The sequence below is a fragment of the Aspergillus vadensis genome, assembly GCF_003184925.1.
Source record: "Aspergillus vadensis CBS 113365 unplaced genomic scaffold BO88scaffold_12, whole genome shotgun sequence".
NCBI lineage: Eukaryota > Fungi > Ascomycota > Eurotiomycetes > Eurotiales > Aspergillaceae > Aspergillus > Aspergillus vadensis.
In genome coordinates, this window is record NW_020292050.1 from 762,589 (window position 1) to 779,741 (window position 17,153).

Consider the following 17,153-nt stretch of genomic DNA (forward strand, 5'->3'; position numbering starts at 1 on the left):
TGAACACTCTGAACACTCTGAACACTCTGAACACTCTGAACACTCTGAACACTCTGAACATGAGGATCAGCCTGAACACTCTGAACAACCTGAGCATGAGGAACAACCTGAGGATGAGGATCAGTCTGAACATGAGCATGATGATCAGTCTGAACATGAGGAACAACATCCCCCGTCTCATCAAAATACTCCTCCGCCTGCAGATCCTCCTGGGCATCCTCCACCTGCGAATACTCCTGAAAACCCTCTTGTCAATAATCCTGCGGATTCCCCTAACCCTGCTGCAAATCCGCCTCTGAATTCGCCTCCAGAGTCTCCGGATCATTCGAACCCTTCTCTGCTAGAGGAAGAGGGAATTCCTCTAGTGACTATGTCTCATTCAGACCAAGGACATCGGGCAAGCCAAGCGTCTCAGGCAGCACAGGCGGCTCAGGCATCCCAGGAGAACCGAATTCGTCGGACGCGCTGGGATATTCGGGACTCTATAAGAGCGGAAGCAAGAGATCGGTCCGCATCGGAAACCGCAATCACTGAGTCATCTTCCATTCACGCCGTACCAATTACCGGGACAGACCCTCCAGCGGAGGCAGAACAGGAAGGAGAAGCAGCTCCCCGGAATCATGTAAACGGAGTCACTCCTGTAGATACGCCAGGCCATGCAGCTTCTGCATCTGCATCTGTTGAACATACTCAACCTCAGACGAATGGAGGAAGTGAAGCTGCGACTTCAGGAGACAGTGGAAACAGCTCCTTTGGGAGGGGGCGTGCGCGACATCGAGATAGACTGAATCGCCGGGGTCAGTTGTTCGAAGACGACGTGTCCCCAGAAATGGGGATTGATCGTATTGATTCTGTTGTTGCAGGGCTGTCAGGAATCTTTGTCGAAACAGACGTGGTGAGTGTCTTGCAGTCTTGCATTGTTATTAGCCCGCCATACTCGATCCGCTCTTTCTACAGTAGCTGACTAGACAGGAACAAACTTTTACTCAGAGGGAGGATGCTGAGGCTGTGGACGCTGAGGCTGTGGACGCTGAGGCTGTGGACGCTGACACAGAGGACGCTGAGACAGATGCCGAGGCATAGAATGCTCAGAATGGCGGATCAGAGGGTGAAGTTTCATGATGGGTGGTCTGGGGGTTTTACATCAGATTGGTGAAGGTTGAATTTGGCCATTAACAAAGGTGTGGGTTATGTAGTATTCTTCAGTATGCTTGATCAATACTAGTAGATAGACTGGTTCATTGATGATTCGGATACTACTATTCTCTTAGCCCGAGACAGACGTCACATATACAGTGCATGCACCAGAGAATACCATTCTCTAAACCCTACTTTATACTGTGACACTACCACTCAGCAATATTCCCCCCAACCCACTGCGGATGCAAAAACGGCGCACCACTCGACCTCCTCCCACTCGTCCCCTCCGACAACCTCCCCTCCACATCTCCCCAACCATGACTTCCCCCATGACTCCCCTCCACGGACTCCGCCACAGAAACAGAATCCCACCTCACCTCCCTCATAATCTGAATGCCTTCTCCCCCACTTTCCCCACCATTCCCATCCCCCTCTTTCTCCCCAACCCCATTCCCATTCCCATTCCCATCAACTACCGCAGACCTAACACTCCCCGCATCCCCCCAAACACTCGTCGACACCGTACTCCCCGGCGCAAACAACCCCGCCGCACCGCCCCCGTACACAGATAGGAAATCAAGATCCTCATTCCTAGACGTTCCTCCTCTTTTCGATATGGATTTCCTCGTCCGGGATTTAGATATCGTGGGTGGTCGTGAAGGAAGTTGAAGTCCCGCCTCCTCAGCCTTATTATTATTATTATTATTGTTGTTGTTGTTATTGCTGTTAGATCGCGACTCCTTATCCTTATCCCTATTGTGATAAGATCGCATTCGAGAAGGAATCAGTTTGGGGAATACCCGGACGAGTAAGGGTCGGAGAGGGGGGAGGCATGCGCAGGTTATGGCCACGGCGGATTCGATGAAGGACCAGGTTGCTGCGAGGCCGTTTCCTGCTATACATCCTTTCAGTATGAGTTGGACAAATGGGGTAAGGGTGGAAGGGTATGGGTACAGGTAAAGTCTGGATCTCGGAGGAGTCGGACGATGGTTGTTAGGCGGATGATGCTTGTTGCGCAGACACTGTACCGCCATTTCCATATCATCAGTACCCATAAGATAAGTTTCAAAGGGGCAATGGGGGCAGGGGCAGGGGGATATACAAAAACCCCAACGCAAAAATAACCAACAGCGCAGCCTTCTGCCTCTTCGGTAGATTCAACCTCGCCAAGATCGGCAACGGCAATACCACGAGGATCAAATCCGTAGTGATTTGGAACGCGGCGTTCAGACACCAGACCACATCCTCGGGGAGACATGTATGGGGCAGGGAGGTATCCCAGAAGGCGTTGATGGGGATGCAGAAGATGAGGGTGCTGAGGACCATCCAGAGGCCGGTGATGATGACGAAGATGAGGGTGAGGATGAGGAGGATCCGATAGGTGTGTGTTGGGAAGAGGCGGCGGTAGAGGAATATCAAGGAGAGTTTTGTGAGGGTTAGAGTGAGGTTGTAGAGGGGGATTGTTATCCAGAGGGCCTATTTCATTCCATTCCATTTCATGGAGTGGTTAGTATGTGTATGTGTATGTGTATGGTGGTGATGTAGGGTTAGGTTGGATGTATACCTTCAATTGTCTCCTCACCACCTCCGGCGGAAGATCTTCTTCGTTTTCGGCGAGGCCGTTTTGGCTTTCTATTTCATCCTTATCAGCACTATGCACTTCTCCTATATCATATATTTCTGAGGGTGGTGGTGGTGGTACCTATAACCAAAAACGCAAAGAACACTATATCAGTCGCCTATCCACTCCCATCAGCATTACTCAATCACCAACTATCCTAGAGGGTATCTGGCATCTCACCAACGACACTACAATCAACAAATCATCCCATCCCGGCTTCCTCACCAACCTCAACCTTGTATACAGTCGCAGCGCGACCGTGATCGTCGCCAGACAAAGGAAAACGATTCCCACGGGCAGGGCATACATCCTGCTGGGGTGAACGGACGACGTCTACTTCCTTCGGAGGCAGGGGCAAGCAACAGCATCTTTCGAATGCATTTTTTTACGATATCATATCTTAAAAGATGTTGAATGGGAATAAAATTTGCTGCTGGCTGAAGCAGACGTGGCAATGCTAAGCCCGAGGTTGCAGGCCGGATCCAGATCTATTGCGTCAAGGATACTGATAAAGTCAAATCCCCGCGGATGTTGCTGGACTGGGCTGGGTGTGCCACCACAATTTGTGAGGATCCACGGTTCGGTCCGTTGGCGCCCAGATTCATTATGTACTCTTACATCAGTTGGGCTCGGTTAGGAAATGTTCCAGAAAAGTGCATAATTTATCAGAAGACTGCGAGTAGATAGAAGACTGCATCTATTTTCATTATCAAGCATGTACAAGTTCATGAGACATGGAACAAACATCAGTTGCACTATACATGTGGTTTCAACAACTGTCTCCACCTTTTGTAAAATCTACATAATGCAACCCGTAATTCTAAAATATCGACTCATCGAGTCACGCTAGCGTTAGTGTATCAATGCAAAACAATCGGGTATTTAAAGGCGGGACTTGAGGTTGGCCTTGAGTCTGCGCTCGACGGCGGCCATGTACTCGCGGGTAGTAACCCAGGCCTCACGCTCCTTGCGGCCGCAGGCCAGAGCCAGATCCTTGGTCATGATGCCCTCCTCGTTGACAACGTCAATGCAAGCACGCTCAAGCTCCTCAGCAAAGGTAACGACATCAGGGGTCTCGTCGAGCTTGCCACGCTGGATCAGACCGCGGGTCCAGGCGAAGATGGAGGCAATGGGGTTGGTGGAGGTCTCGCGGCCCTTCTGGTGCTCGCGGTAGTGACGGGTCACGGTACCGTGGGCAGCCTCAGACTCGAAAGCCTCGCCAGTAGGGGTGACCAGGGTGGAGGTCATCAGACCAAGGGAGCCGAAACCCTGGGCGACAATGTCGGACTGGACATCACCGTCGTAGTCTATTCATTTTGGATTAGCATAGCCCTCACACAATGTCAGGGGAAAGCTTACTCTTCAGGGCCATGACGAAACCACCCTCACTCTTGATCATCTGGGCAACCATGTCGTCAATGAGACGGTGCTCGTACCAGAGGTTCTTGGCCTCAAAGTCCTTCTGGTAGGTGGACTCGTAGATCTCCTGGAAGATGTCCTTGAAGCGACCATCGTAGCGCTTCAGGATGGTGTTCTTGGTGCTCATGTACAGAGGGAGACCCTTGAGGAGGGCCATCTGGAAACTGGCGTGGGCAAAGCCACGGATCGACTCATCGGTGTTGTACTGAGTCTGGGCAACACCACCACCCTGGAAGTCGTAGACCTTGACGGTCTCGGGCTCGCCATTGACGGGAGTGTAGACAAGCTCGAGCTTGCCGGGGCCGGGGATGACACGGTCGGTGGCACGGTACTGGTCACCGAAAGCGTGACGACCGATGATGATGGGCTTGTTCCAGCCGGGGACGAGACGGGGGATGGCGGGGATGATGATGGGTTCACGGAAGACGGTACCGCCGCTGCAGGATATTAGCAATTGGGCTTAACAGCAGGGATTGCAGCAAGGTACGAACAGGATGTTACGGATGGTGCCGTTGGGGGACAGCCACACTGAAGCAAGGGTTAGCAATGACTCCTTCACATGCTTCGGTATGCGTACTCTTCTTCAGCTTGAACTCCTCAACACGAGCCTCATCGGGAGTGATGGTGGCGCACTTGACACCGACACCATACTTCTTGATAGCCTCGGCAGCCTCAACGGTGACCTGGTCGTCGGTCTGGTCACGGTATTCAAGACCCTGCAATGTCTGTCAGTCTCCACCCAGTACACCAATTCTTGCCACAGAAGCCTACCAGGTCATAGTACTTGAGGTCGACGTCAAGGAAACTAGGCGTAAGGTCTTAGTCGACGGACTGGATGGGTCAATAATCGGAAGAACTCGACTTACGGCAGAATCAACTATAGAAGCGGGGCCGAGTTAGCGTGTGAAGATGCGGGAGAGAACGGGAGGAATGCATCTGGAGCTGATGCGTGGCGGGGCAGCCGAGGGCCAACTACATACCTTTTCTCTGATCTCCTGCCAGATGATACGGGTCATCTAGTAAAGGTCAACGTTAGCACATGTCAAAACTTTCTGCTGTCCTGCAATTGAGCCCTGGATCGCCGACGATTGACGCTTGGCTGCCAGGGGCCAGGCGGCAGCCGCCGTTATTCCCCGCGTCTGGAATGCGCCATGACGAAAATGCGCATCCCGACGAGGGGCAGGGCCGAGATGCAGAATTGTACATATATAAAGGAGGGGAGGGAAGCCAAAACATAAAAGTCAAATCAAACATACCTCATCACCGTCGAGCTCAACGACGGGGTTCTTGACCTTGATCTTGGAGATTTCGGTAGCCATGGTGCGGGATTGAGTAAGGTTCAACGAGGATAGACCGGTCCAGCGGGCAGAAGCAGTACGAGAGGAGAGAAGGGAAGAGGCAGAAGTAAGAGATCTGGGAGAGCGAGTAGAGACAGAGGAGGAAGAAGAAGAAATAGAAGAGGAGGAAGAAGAGAGAAAGCGACGAGCGGAGGAAGAGAGAGGGGCAGAGAGAGGAGGGGAAGCGACGGCGAAGGAGCGGCGCGCCAATGCGGAACTGAACCGGACAGACGACATGGTGTGGGATGGATTGCCAAAGACTCGACAGTAACTGGGCCTGCTGTGTGGGAGGAACCGGGGAAAGTCTGCCCAAGCGGATCAGTTTATCGGGTACGGGGAAACGAGGAGGAGGATCGCAAATCCACGCTGCCAGGGGACCTAAACTTGGGGGCAACGAGAATAGGAGGAAGGGAGAGAGAGTATACCCGAGGGAAAGACAGGCAAGAAGCCGTGAAGCTCTCGGCTGGAAGGAGGCGGTGGTGGAGTTCGGTAGCTGCCGTTAAGCCGGACTGGACAAGATGCTGTTGCTGTAAGGGACCTTCACGGGGCAGATCGGAGAACCCGGAAAATCGTTTCTGTTCACTCTGGGAAATAATCTTCCTGCAATAAGCAAGAACCTTTCAGGACAATCGAAACCTGGGGAGGAAGAGGGAAGAACGGAGAGGAGAGAGAGAACAAGAGGAAAAGGCAAATGGAGGGCGCCCCAACACCTCTTATCCGGCGTGGATGTTCCCTCCCAAGGCTTGGAATTGACACACACCCACTTCCCTTTCCGCCCACCGTTGCGACTTTCTGGTCGCCGAAGCCGGACTATTCGACTCTCAGACTGGGGGGGAAAAGTTCCCTTCCCTGGGAATTGACACTACTTTTGCTGCTACTTGCTACTAACTTAATGGGTCCGGTCAAGCTGCAGTCCGTGGTGGCATCAGACCCTCTTCCTCACGCAATTCTGCGCTATTCCGTTCCCGCCTTACGGAGTACTCCAGACTCTCCATTCCTCCCTCCCTCCCTCCCTGCTTAATGTCCGCCGCTATTGATCTCGATCAAGATAAGATGAAGTCCTCCGCGGTGCACGTAACGAACTATAACCTCCCTCAGTATACGCCGTAACTCGCAACTCTAATGGTCACACCCTAAATGCACCTGACAACATCCCGCGTAATTTGCTTTTTGGCCATCCCATTCGCAACCCTGTGTCTGCAACGTTAAAGGCTTAAAGTAGAATTCTCCGACCAGTCTAGCCGATCGCAACCGCTGTTTCCCGCGGCAACGGATACAGTCAAAGTGTGCTCCGCCGGGTCATCAACCACCGAAGTCGCTGCCGGTCGGACTTGCCACTCTCCTCCCCGGAGAACTATCGATGACTCATCCATGATTCCCCACGCCAGGCCCAGCACCATACTCAATTATACTCAGTACAGTGTAGTCAATATCGAGATGATCAAGATAATCTCCACAGTAGAATTTCTACATGGGATACCTTCTATATAATAGTCTGTATACTATGTATATCGGCAGAAAGAGACACTGCAATCCTGTTGAAGTTGACCCTCCTTCAATGACCCGAAAACACCGGCCCTGTATAGTCCTGCCGTAATATGTTGAAATACCCCTTCCCTTGCCCGTTTTTATCATGGCCAAAAATCTTGCTAGATCAAACAGTAATAATCGATGACATTATGAAAATAAAACCAGTCCCAACTCTAAACACTAATGACGTCGAATCTACCGTCTAGAACAGACCGTCAATCTCTCCGGTCTCAGGGTCAATATCCACATTCAGGTATCCAGGCGCCGTCGGCAATCCGGGGATGGTCTGGATGTCCGCAGCCAGTGCGTACCTGTAGTCACAATGGGTTAGCTCGATGGATCCAAATTAAGCAGAAGATTAGACGGGATGCCTACAGATATCCACCACCCACTGCTAGCCGAACGTCCCGGATGGGCACAGTGAAGCCAGTGGGGGCGCCCTTGAGTGCCGCGTCGTGACTGAGCGAGTATTGCGTCTTGGCAATGCAGATGGGCAGGTTGCTGAAGCCCTGCGCCGTGTACGTGTCGACCTTCTTCTGGGCCAGTTCGCTGAACTCAACCTTCTCCGCGCCGTACATGGCGGTGCCGATCCGCTCGATGCGCTCCTGGATGCTGCCGTTCAGGTCGTACAGGAGCTTGAACTCCTTAGGCTTGGAGCTAGCTGCCAGCACGCTCCGAGCCAGGTCCACCGCACCGGCTCCGCCCTCAGCCCAGTGGTTGGCGGGGACCGCGTCCTCTGCGCCGGCCGCAATGGCCTCCTCGCGGATGACGGCGATTTCGGCCTCCGTGTCCGTCTCGAAGCGGTTGATCGCAACCACCACGGGGATACCATACTGCCGAGCGTTCTCAATGTGCTTCTTCATGTTGACACAGCCCTTGCGCAGGATGTCGATGTTCTCCGTGCGGTAGACTTCCGGCAGAGGAGCACCGGGGCTGATCTCAGGACCGCCACCGTGCACCTTCAAGGCGCGCACAGTAGCCACGATGACCACAGTGTCCGGAGAGAGGCCGGAAGACCGGCACTTGATGTTGAAGAACCGCTCACCGCCCATGGTGAAGTCGAAGCCAGCTTCCGTCACCACAAAGCCGGTCTTGGACTCGTGATCCTCATCGGGCTCCGTACCCGCGAGCTTCAGAGCCAATTTGTCGGCAATCACCGAGCTTGCGCCGATACTGATGTTGGCAAAAGGACCGGCGTGGACCAGAACAGGCGTACCCTCCAAGCTCTGCATCAAGTTGGGCTTGATAGCATCCTTCATCAACGCAGCAAGCGCTCCGCCCGCACCAATATCGTCACAGGTGACAGGGTCACCGTTCTTCGACGTAGCAACAACCATGCGTCCAAGACGCTCACGCATGTCCTCCAGGCTGTTGCTCAGGGCCAGGATAGCCATACATTCACTAGCAACCGAGATATCGAAGCCAGTCTCACGAGTGTGGCCTCGCTCCGTGGGAGCCTGTCCCACAGTGATACCGCGGAGGTGACGGTCGTTGACATCCAGAACACGGCGCCAAGTGATGGTCTCGGGGTCAATGTCAAGGCGAGCAAAGCGGCGAACCTCATCCTCGGTGAGGTCGTCGGGGTTGGTCTTGGTAATTCCCAGCTTCTTCAGTCTGCGGAACATGATGGGCTGGAACTTGCGCTCGCCCTTCTTGGCGGGGACGAGACGCTTGTAGAGAGCAGCATCCTTCTGAGTGGATTCGTGGAACATGCGAGTCTCAATGGCGGCAGCGAGAAGGTTGTTGGCGGCGGTGATGGCATGGATATCGCCAGTCAAGTGCATGTTGAATTCATCCATAGGAATAACCTGACTGTATCCTCCACCAGCAGCTCCACCCTTGATACCAAACGTAGGGCCCTGGCTAGGCTGGCGCACATTGGCGAACACAATGCGGCCGAGGTGTGCACCAAGAGCTTGCGAGAGACCAAGCGTGGTTGTGGACTTGCCCTCACCGAGAGGGGTAGGGGTGATACCACAGACCAGGATGTATCTACCATTGCGGCGGTGCGACAGACGGTCGAGCACACCGAGACTGACCTTAGCCTTTGTGTGGCCGTAGGGGTCGAGCTCGTGGGGCTCAATGCCAATTTCCGAGGCGAGGTCCGTAATCTGCTTAGGGTATTGCGCACGCGAGATAGCAATGTCGGAGGGAACGGGGCTGGCCAGCTTGATCGGGAGGGGAGTGATGCGTCTGTCTCTTTGCTTTTCGAAGTACGCCTTGGCTGCGGAGACAACGTTCTCCATCAACATAGCCACGGTCATGGGACCAACACCACCGGGGACTGGGGTGATCTGCGAAGCGACCTGGGCGGCAGACTCGAATTCGACATCACCAACAAGTCGGGAACCAGACTTCTTAGTAGCATCGGGCTTGTAGTTGATACCAACATCGATAACGACGGCGCCAGGCTTCAGCCAATCACCCTTGACAAACTCGGTCTGTCCAATTGCTGCAACGACAATATCGGCGGTCTTGACGATGCGTGCAATGTCGGGGGTCTTCGAGTGGCAGAGAGTCACGGTGGCGTGAGCATTCTTCAACAGATAGCTGACCGGGCTTCCAACAATGTCACTGCGGCCAAGGACCACGGCTTGCTTTCCGGAGGGGTCGACGCCGGCCTCCGCCAAAAGCTTCATCACAGCTTTCGGGGTGCAGGGGACGAAGAGAGGACGACCGCCCCTCTTGGCCAGCTCACCAATGTTGATCGCACCGAATCCATCGACATCCTTCTCATCGGCGACAGCAGAGGTGATGGTGTGTTCGGACAAGTGTTCGGGGAGGGGCAGCTGGACGAGAATGCCGTGGATCGAGGTATCATTGTTGGACTTGGTGATTTCCTGGAGGACCTCGGCCTGTGTGACGTCTTCGGGGAAGTTGATAATCTTGCAGATAATACCGGCCTGTTCGGGGCGAGTCAGCACTGAGTAGATGGAAGGATGGTAATCATGAGTGATGACGCACCTCCTCTGCGGCCTTCAATTTCATGCGCACATAGGTGCCTGAAGCCTAAGTCAGTCTATACAACCTTCCCACCAACACGACGCCTACAACTTACTCGAGTCTGATCTGCTTCCCACTGTTCATTTCGCACTGTCAGTTTATTTTTGACCGCGGGGCAAATTTCTGTGACAGCAACACGCACCCTGGTAGATCACCAAATTAGGCTTGAAGCGGGGGTTCGATTCCTGAATCTTCTGGATCTCTTCCTTCAACCCTGCCCGGATGTTCTTGGCAATCTGTGTGCCGTTAATGTTGGTGGCCGTCATGGCTGTCCTGGTGCCGGAAAATGGACGATGATGACAAGACGGTGCGCAACCAAGCCACTCGCAAGCTAGCACGCCAGGTCTGGCAGATAACGGCGAAAAGCGGATACGAGACGTAACCCCGCGTGCAGAAGAAAATTGGCGTCGAACAGAGGGTGGAAGTAGTGGGTAAAAACGGTGACTTGGGGAAAGGGTATAAGAATGCTTCGCGTTGACAGCACAGCGGGGTAGTGTCGCCGAACGAGCGGGGGGGAAAGGCATCTAATTTGCTTCGTCGGTTGGCCCAGTGCCAACCAGCTTTCCTCGGCCGGGTCAGATGGAGATAGGGAAAGGGTCGATCAACGCAAACGCGAGTAATATCGGTGAATAATTGAAATCATTAGCTTCCAAACAACACTGAATGTCTTCAGTGTCTGCAGCTCTCCCAATTGATCTTTGTGATCTGTTTATATTCTATAGTTCTAGTGGGTGAAGATGTCCTTTCAGCGACTCTCAATGCCTCCTCCTTTTACCATTGTTCTGCTGTTTTTCACAAGACAAAGTTTCCCGCGAGCCGCAACTTTCAGATGCTTCGGACTTTCGGAACGCCATATGTTTGCATTGGGTATAGCGCGTAGTTGGCGGTCAGCCCATCACGCCTTCCAGGTCCCAATTGGTAGGAAACCTTCAGGGCTTGATCAAATCACATGACGTGTATCATCGCAACGGAAGAACCACGTATCCGGTATGAAGCGTTTCATACAGAACAGGCTCGAACAGGAAAGTCTTGGCGGGCAAGCCCGGACTGTGCGATGAAATTCAAACTAGTCTGACGACGCCGACAACGTGAGCCCGCCAGCACCCCGCAAGGATTTCCGCCTCATCTCGCAGGTCTTAGTCGACTCCGGTTACAGAGGATACATACCTCTGATTCAGCATCTTTTTCCCCTCCGTCGCCTTACCCAGATTCACAGCTTGATCGGCCCAAAATGCGGCCCATTTTGCTCTCCGGCCATGTGCGTTTCGCCTATACCCACCCCCGAACGCGATGATAGTCGCACCCCAGAGCTAGGAAAATGATATAAAATTTGGGAAATGAAAGGAAATATGGACGAGCCGCTGATGGATTTTCTGCTAAATAGGAACGGTCCCTGAACCAAATCAAGTTCAACCGCGATGGCGATCTTATCTTCTCCGTGGCTAAGGATAAAATTGTGTGCGCCTGGTGGTCGGCCAACGGCGAGCGACTCGGTACCTACAACGGACACCAGGGTGCTATCTGGACGGTCGATGTGAGCCCGAACACTCAGATTCTGGCAACCGGTTCGGCAGACAACACCGTGCGACTATGGAACGTGAAGACCGGCGAGTGCATTAAGGTGTGGGACTTCCCTACGGCCGTCAAGCGGGTCGAGTTCACCCCCGATGGAAGCAGACTCTTGGCTGTGACGGAGAAGCGTATGGGTTTCTTGGGTACCATTGCGGTGTTGGACATCAACTACGGCGAGAACTTGACGGAACAGGCTGATGAGCCTAGCTTGCGCATCACCTGCACAGAGAGCAAGGCAACGGTTGCCGGCTGGAGTTACATGGGCAAGTACATCATTGCTGGTCACGAAGACGGCAGTGTCAGCCAGTACGACGGAAAGGTGCGGAGAATACCTTTTTTGCCATGCGTTGAGGGGGCTAAATGCTAACTTGATGATAGACCGGTGAGCAGCTGGAGAACGTCCAGGCCCACGAGTTCGACCACCAGATCAACGACATCCAGTTCTCCCCCGACCGCACCTACTTCATCACTGCCTCCAAGGACAAGTCCGCCAAGGTACATAACCTGCTACTTTGCATATCAAACGGCTCTCAATGCTAACACCAACCAGCTCATGTCTACCCGTAACCTCGCCATCCTCAAAACCTACGTTGCCGACACTCCCCTGAACAGCGCCACTATTACGCCCAAGAAGGACTACGTGATCCTGGGAGGTGGTCAGGCCGCCATGGATGTCACCACGACCTCTGCCCGTCAGGGTAAGTTCGAGGCTCGTTTCTACCACAAGGTCTTCGAGGACGAGATTGGCCGTGTCCGCGGTCACTTCGGTCCCCTCAACACTGTTCACATCCACCCCGCCGGTACTGCCTACGCCTCTGGTGGTGAGGACGGTTACGTCCGTGTGCACCACTTCGACAAGCCCTACTTCGACTTCATGTACGAGGTCGAGCGCGAGCAGCTGAGGAAGTGAAGTGTGTGACGAAAGTTTTGCAAAGAGTTTTTTTAGTTTTTCCTCCCCCTATCTTACCTACCTACCAGTTTTTATAAACACGCATCGTGTGTGTATGTGTTCATGAGGCGAAGATGATATCATTTTTCTCCTTTACTTACTACAAAAGAAACCAAAAGTAGCAAGGACAGGCAGCACGGCGGTACGAGAAAGAGACCTCGGGGCGATTCAGGGCATGAGTTCTTTTTCTATCATTTCTTAACCATGATAAAGTCGGAGTTGGTACCATTTGCTTTTCTGGTCGCTTTCTTGTGTCCTAATAAAAGAAACTACATTGCTTCATTTCTTCTTTCAAGTTCAAAGTAGTATTAGTGGCGGGTACTACTCATGACGTCGCCCGCGTCGTTTGAGGTCAAGAGGCATCACATCAACATCCGAACTACGTACAACAGGGCTAAGACCGTCAAATTCTGGCAGTGTTACATTGTCATGCCTCTAATACAATGACTAACTATCGCGAGAACGCAACAGTTGATACTTAGGAAGCACCTTAGGGAGGACTGGCACTGGATAACTGAACAGAAACGTAATCGTGATGCCCTATCATGAATACAAAGTAGAACATTGACAACAAGATAAGGTATCACGAAACATGGTACACATCGAATACAACTCTTGTTCACCCATACCCAACAGGCCCTGAAGAATGAACACGACAAGTAGTAGTAGTACTGCTTGTCCCAGCCAAAACCTCAAACAAACCTACCAACAAAACTATAGGACATGTCAATTCACCATATGTCTTGATAGAACATATAACGTACCGAAAGAGCAGAAAGCAAACCAAATATTATTCAATCTCTTGTCTACGAGTACCAGCTTTAGCCCTGAATACAAACATAATCAGCCTAAAATCAAACCGGTAACGGGTTTTATATGCGAACTTACAGCTTACAATCCCTGTAAACGGGTCGAAGTGGTTAATACCGAACACTTTTCAAACTCCGCGAAGACTTCAAGTGTGCCTCCTACTGACCGACAGAGTGCTCTAGAGGATGTGATGTCAGTTGACTGAATACATATCAAAAGATGCATGCAACATACCAGAGTAGAATCAAGTAAATCGTCGGACTTTTCAGAGGTGTCGCATTCCTCATCGATAGAGAAGCGCATGCCATCTAGTCTCTCATTGCGAAAGATGTTTTCGTCATTAGGGTAAACCTAATCGGCAGCGTGTTGAAGGCTATCAAGCTTGGAGTCAACTCCTTGTAGTTGACTGCAGCTAGGACCAAGCGGTCGACATTGGCTGAGAGGAAGCAAGACGAAGGTGCTGATGGCACCTAAGACAAATGCAAAGTGCATGTTAAAAGGGTGAAAGTGAGATAGAGTTCAATTCAAAGGAGGTTGAGTTCCAAGTTTTAGTAGAGCTATTTAGTTGGTGAAGTTCAACTTCGACTGGCTGGGCTGGCTTTAGCAGAGTTTTTAGCTTTTACATGGAAATGTGAAGACTTAGAATAAGGGATTCTGATCTGTTTTGGGTAGATTTGTTTACTACAATTGTTGTTGTTTCATTCCTCACTTCAAGTCAGGCTAGTCACATACTAACTGAGTGAGTACTGGATGACATTCGTCGAATAAGTATAAATGAATTATGGAAATCAGTTCCGGGTGACTATAGTAGTTTCACCATTTATTTTGTCTGATCTTGGACTGTTGTTGCGTACTCAACGTGCAACTCAATGTTCTATCTCTCGAGTACTAAAAGATACTCTCTAGGAACACGATACCGGCAAACTGCACATTTCTATCAACATGTATGATCTTTTCTTTCTCTTTTCATCTTCCCCGAATATCACACATCACACACCCCTCATAATATAAATACCAGGCCAGCGCTCTTCCGACCAGCAGAACCACAGTTGGGAATGGGGGTAAAAGAAGTAAAGAATCATGGGATCTCATTCATAACGTAACATCCGAAAAAGTCTCTCGAAAAGGGAAAAAAGAAAAAAGGTCGTAAGTAAACCCGGGCATGACCAAATAAAAACCATAAGAAAAAGCCGTCGAAAGAGTAAAAAAAAGGTGAAGCGATTATTCAATCATCGATTTTTCACTCCGATTCCCCCAAGAAAAAGCCGCGGGCTCACCCCCGATCAATTTACTTCTTCTTAGGGAACTTCTCCTGTCCGATGCCCGTACCCCTCAGCTTGACGTTCAGCACGCGCTCCATGGCACTGAGGACCTTCTGGTCCGGAGTAGCAGTACCGCGCTCGAAGTCCTGAACAACAGTGATGGTGGTGTTGCACTTAGTGGCGAGTTCCTTCTGAGTCATCTTGTAGCCTTCCTCGTTTCGGCGCTTCTTGATCGCATCCGCCACCTGGTAGCCAACGGTCTTGGGCTTGACGATGTCGTCGCTGCGGTCAACCTTGGTCAGGTGCTGACCTTCGGGGGCACCGGAGCGTCCGGCCTGTTATCTCTGTGTTAGCCTGGCTACCCCTCTTTCATTGCTTCCTGAACCCAAACGAGGGGCAAATTGAATGGTATACTCACAGCGTTACCAGTAGCATACTTCTTCTCAGTACCGATAACGAGACCCTGGCGCTGGGCGGCGTTCAAGGCGCTCTTACCCTTGACAACAGTCTCGCGGGTGGCAGGGCCACCAGTGTGTCTGGCACCAATGCGCGTAACAGAGTCCCAGTCGCTCATTTTGAAGATAGATGCGAAGTTGGTGATAAGATGGAGGTTCTAGAGGTGATATTGGGTTGATTTGAAGGTGTGGTGTGGGTGGAGTATGTGAAGGTGGCGGTGTGTGAGTGTCAAGTGCGATCGCGTGAGATGTGTCGTAAGGAGGGATGTTCAAGGCCCGCTGAATTTATATCGACGCCACGGAAGCTTCTCGAGCCCTGGGATGGCGGAGTCAGAGGGGCGGTATGCGCTAGTCTGCTTTAGGTTAGGGTTGCTGACATCATGGATCGGCCAATCTTTCCCCGTACGTTGCCCGATTGTTGGCTGAGGTTCTGGGCTAAGCCTTGCATTGCTTTGCTTTACTTCGGTATTTGTTTGTGGTGAGTCAGAGTGTGTCGCTTAGCCTGGGATTATTGATTAGGGAGCGAGCTGTTAGATTTGTGCTTAGTGCTGATTAGAAATGTCTTTGCTTGGGCCGGTGTTGTTTGGCTGGGATATCTGTGCTGCTTCCTTGGCGTATTACTATATCGGGAAGTAGAATTATGTCCTGTATAGTAATGAGTATAGGTTTGAGGTAAGGCGAGGTATTTGCAACGGCAGTACGGTATTCTTGACTGGTACATTCATTCGCATCAAGATGCCTAATTCATTGACATTTGTTGATATAGATGGTCTTTGAGGACATGAACATCCCCATCGTTATTTATCCTAGCCAGTATACTAACGAAGCATGATCCCGTGGTCGAGCACACAAAATGCCCTCATCCTGACGCCGTATCTACTACGTCAGTATACGTAAACAACAGTGTCTGGCAGAGAAAATTTTATTGATTCCAGTGTCAACCTAAGAAGCACAATCAACGAAGAGCAACAAAATACAGAGGACGCCATCAAGATGACCACCCACAAGCTCCCTCCGACCCACGAGTCACATACGTCGCTGATACTGAAGGAATCTATCCACAGACCCTTCGATCTAATCTCAGAAATACTCAGGCCTATCTGGCTCCGGGTTGTCAAAGACGAACGCTACAATCTCAGACGCCGTCTCTACGATAGGGCAAGACTATATGAGAAGCACAGGCCAAGCAAGTGTAACATCCAAAAAGACTGGATCAAGCGCTACAAGGAGAACGAGGAACTCGAGTTCGCTCTCCTGCAGCGAATCAACTGCCTGGAAAGGGTCAGATACAGACACAGTATTGAGCCAGAAAATCCCTTCCAGCATGTCCCGGGGCCCTCGGATCCGAAACGTCAAGTCTCCCTTGCAGAGGAGCATTACTACCGGTGCCAGAAGGCATGGAAATCGTTGACCCTTGAAAAACCATCTGGCCCTATCATCGATGAGTTTGACTTCCTCCAGCATCACAGAAATGAAGAGGGCCAGACTTTGGCATGGGAGGAGGACAAGCTCATGTGCGCCTCGCTTGGTGGCTGTTGCGGTCGCAGATGTAGATGCTGTGAGAGACCTCTCCGTCACTATCTCTTGCCTGAGGGCGATCAGAAGGAAATGATTGGATTTCATGGCCACTGTACCGCCGAATGTGGTTGCTGCATGCGTTATCGAGGATTCTACCGACCAGACTCACGCCTCAAAGCCCTTGATCCCGAACTGGCATCGAGGATTGCGGGATACTTCCGCAGCTCATACGTTGGAGACAATTAAGAAGAGATGAAGAGGGTGTTTGAAGGGTATTATACCTTGCTTGTTTTGATTCCCGTCATTTATCACTGTTGCTTGCTGCAGCGCTGCCTGCATCTGTTCAATTGGGATTCTAGTTGCTTTGTTTATCAAAGGCGCCCAGGCGTCATAAGAACGGTCTTGACTTCGAGTTGACACTTGGGTATATGCGCTTATATATCAGTTAAGCAGTCCCTTCCAGCCTTGTAGAGCATAGTGTATTTCGTAAGGAGATATTCTGAGAATCAGCAATGCAGTTCGGGTACCTTGACATCA

At 51.6% G+C, this 17,153-nt stretch overlaps 9 protein-coding genes across 9 annotated transcripts in view; 5 read left to right on the top strand and 4 right to left on the bottom strand.

Moving 5' to 3' along the window:
* The window catches only part of BO88DRAFT_454035 (uncharacterized protein), a gene marked incomplete at both ends in the record, with an annotated part of 1,689 nt that extends 606 nt beyond the window's left edge, over nucleotides 1–1,083 (top strand). Inside the window, 2 exons of the mRNA XM_025710783.1 lie at nucleotides 71–895; nucleotides 973–1,083. Coding sequence (XP_025562749.1) covers nucleotides 71–895; nucleotides 973–1,083 — 936 coding nt within the window. The remainder of the gene's footprint in view (nucleotides 1–70; nucleotides 896–972) is intronic.
* Nucleotides 1,084–1,598: 515 nt separating this feature from the next.
* Nucleotides 1,599–3,209, bottom strand: BO88DRAFT_488307 (uncharacterized protein; the record flags this gene model as incomplete). Its single annotated transcript, XM_025712607.1, has 6 exons — nucleotides 2,942–3,209; nucleotides 2,843–2,879; nucleotides 2,705–2,772; nucleotides 2,243–2,616; nucleotides 2,095–2,162; nucleotides 1,599–2,035 (listed from the first exon to the last, which is right to left on the bottom strand). Coding segments are annotated over exons 1-6 (1,113 nt in total), but the record flags the coding sequence as incomplete, so codon positions are not given.
* A 195-nt stretch (nucleotides 3,210–3,404) lies between these two features.
* BO88DRAFT_405263 (NADP-dependent isocitrate dehydrogenase) lies at nucleotides 3,405–5,839 on the bottom strand. Its single transcript, XM_025706830.1, has 8 exons — nucleotides 5,437–5,839; nucleotides 5,161–5,196; nucleotides 5,047–5,057; nucleotides 4,952–4,985; nucleotides 4,758–4,896; nucleotides 4,672–4,708; nucleotides 4,121–4,617; nucleotides 3,405–4,068 (listed from the first exon to the last, which is right to left on the bottom strand). The coding sequence occupies exons 1-8, from the start codon at nucleotides 5,752–5,754 to the stop codon at nucleotides 3,644–3,646; spliced, it is 1,497 nt and encodes a 498-aa protein (XP_025562751.1). The 5' UTR covers nucleotides 5,755–5,839; the 3' UTR covers nucleotides 3,405–3,643.
* Nucleotides 5,662–6,114, top strand: BO88DRAFT_405264 (uncharacterized protein). The gene has a single exon (XM_025706831.1). The coding sequence runs from the start codon at nucleotides 5,763–5,765 to the stop codon at nucleotides 6,018–6,020; it is 258 nt and encodes an 85-aa protein (XP_025562752.1). The 5' UTR covers nucleotides 5,662–5,762; the 3' UTR covers nucleotides 6,021–6,114.
* Nucleotides 5,943–6,661, top strand: BO88DRAFT_405265 (uncharacterized protein). Its single transcript, XM_025706832.1, has one exon. The coding sequence runs from the start codon at nucleotides 6,209–6,211 to the stop codon at nucleotides 6,536–6,538; it is 330 nt and encodes a 109-aa protein (XP_025562753.1). The 5' UTR covers nucleotides 5,943–6,208; the 3' UTR covers nucleotides 6,539–6,661.
* A 757-nt stretch (nucleotides 6,662–7,418) lies between these two features.
* BO88DRAFT_415514 (C-1-tetrahydrofolate synthase) lies at nucleotides 7,419–10,316 on the bottom strand (the record flags this gene model as incomplete). The annotated part of the gene is given in 4 exon segments (XM_025708206.1): nucleotides 7,419–9,950; nucleotides 10,012–10,056; nucleotides 10,106–10,173; nucleotides 10,193–10,316. 4 exon segments carry the CDS (start codon nucleotides 10,314–10,316, stop codon nucleotides 7,419–7,421), a joined length of 2,769 nt encoding a protein of 922 aa, XP_025562754.1.
* An 848-nt stretch (nucleotides 10,317–11,164) lies between these two features.
* On the top strand, nucleotides 11,165–12,543 carry tif34 (translation initiation factor eIF3 subunit i). The gene is made up of 4 exons (XM_025706833.1): nucleotides 11,165–11,308; nucleotides 11,435–11,941; nucleotides 12,001–12,117; nucleotides 12,173–12,543. The coding sequence occupies exons 1-4, from the start codon at nucleotides 11,282–11,284 to the stop codon at nucleotides 12,530–12,532; spliced, it is 1,011 nt and encodes a 336-aa protein (XP_025562755.1). The 5' UTR covers nucleotides 11,165–11,281; the 3' UTR covers nucleotides 12,533–12,543.
* Nucleotides 12,544–14,457: 1,914 nt separating this feature from the next.
* On the bottom strand, nucleotides 14,458–15,217 carry mbf1 (multiprotein-bridging factor 1; the record flags this gene model as incomplete). Its single annotated transcript, XM_025704035.1, has 2 exons — nucleotides 14,458–14,978; nucleotides 15,062–15,217. The coding sequence occupies 2 exons, from the start codon at nucleotides 15,215–15,217 to the stop codon at nucleotides 14,670–14,672; spliced, it is 465 nt and encodes a 154-aa protein (XP_025562756.1). The 3' UTR covers nucleotides 14,458–14,669.
* Nucleotides 15,218–15,926: 709 nt separating this feature from the next.
* BO88DRAFT_415517 (uncharacterized protein) lies at nucleotides 15,927–16,862 on the top strand (the record flags this gene model as incomplete). The annotated part of the gene is made up of 2 exons (XM_025708207.1): nucleotides 15,927–15,981; nucleotides 16,003–16,862. The coding sequence occupies 2 exons, from the start codon at nucleotides 15,927–15,929 to the stop codon at nucleotides 16,860–16,862; spliced, it is 915 nt and encodes a 304-aa protein (XP_025562757.1).
* Nucleotides 16,863–17,153: the final 291 nt, after the last annotated feature.

Coding starts and splice junctions, on each gene's coding strand:
- BO88DRAFT_405263 (XM_025706830.1), bottom strand. CDS start 5,754: ATGTCGTCTGTCCGGTTCAGTTCCGCATTGGCGCGCCGCTCCTTCGCC. Junction 4,897..4,951: donor ACCTCAAGTACTATGACCTG/GTAGGCTTCTGT, acceptor CAGACATTGCAG/GGTCTTGAATACCGTGACCA. Junction 4,618..4,671: donor GGCACCATCCGTAACATCCT/GTTCGTACCTTG, acceptor AATATCCTGCAG/CGGCGGTACCGTCTTCCGTG.
- BO88DRAFT_405264 (XM_025706831.1), top strand. CDS start 5,763: ATGGATTGCCAAAGACTCGACAGTAACTGGGCCTGCTGTGTGGGAGGA.
- BO88DRAFT_405265 (XM_025706832.1), top strand. CDS start 6,209: ATGGAGGGCGCCCCAACACCTCTTATCCGGCGTGGATGTTCCCTCCCA.
- tif34 (XM_025706833.1), top strand. CDS start 11,282: ATGCGGCCCATTTTGCTCTCCGGCCAT. Junction 11,309..11,434: donor CCATTTTGCTCTCCGGCCAT/GTGCGTTTCGCC, acceptor TCTGCTAAATAG/GAACGGTCCCTGAACCAAAT. Junction 12,118..12,172: donor CCAAGGACAAGTCCGCCAAG/GTACATAACCTG, acceptor AACACCAACCAG/CTCATGTCTACCCGTAACCT.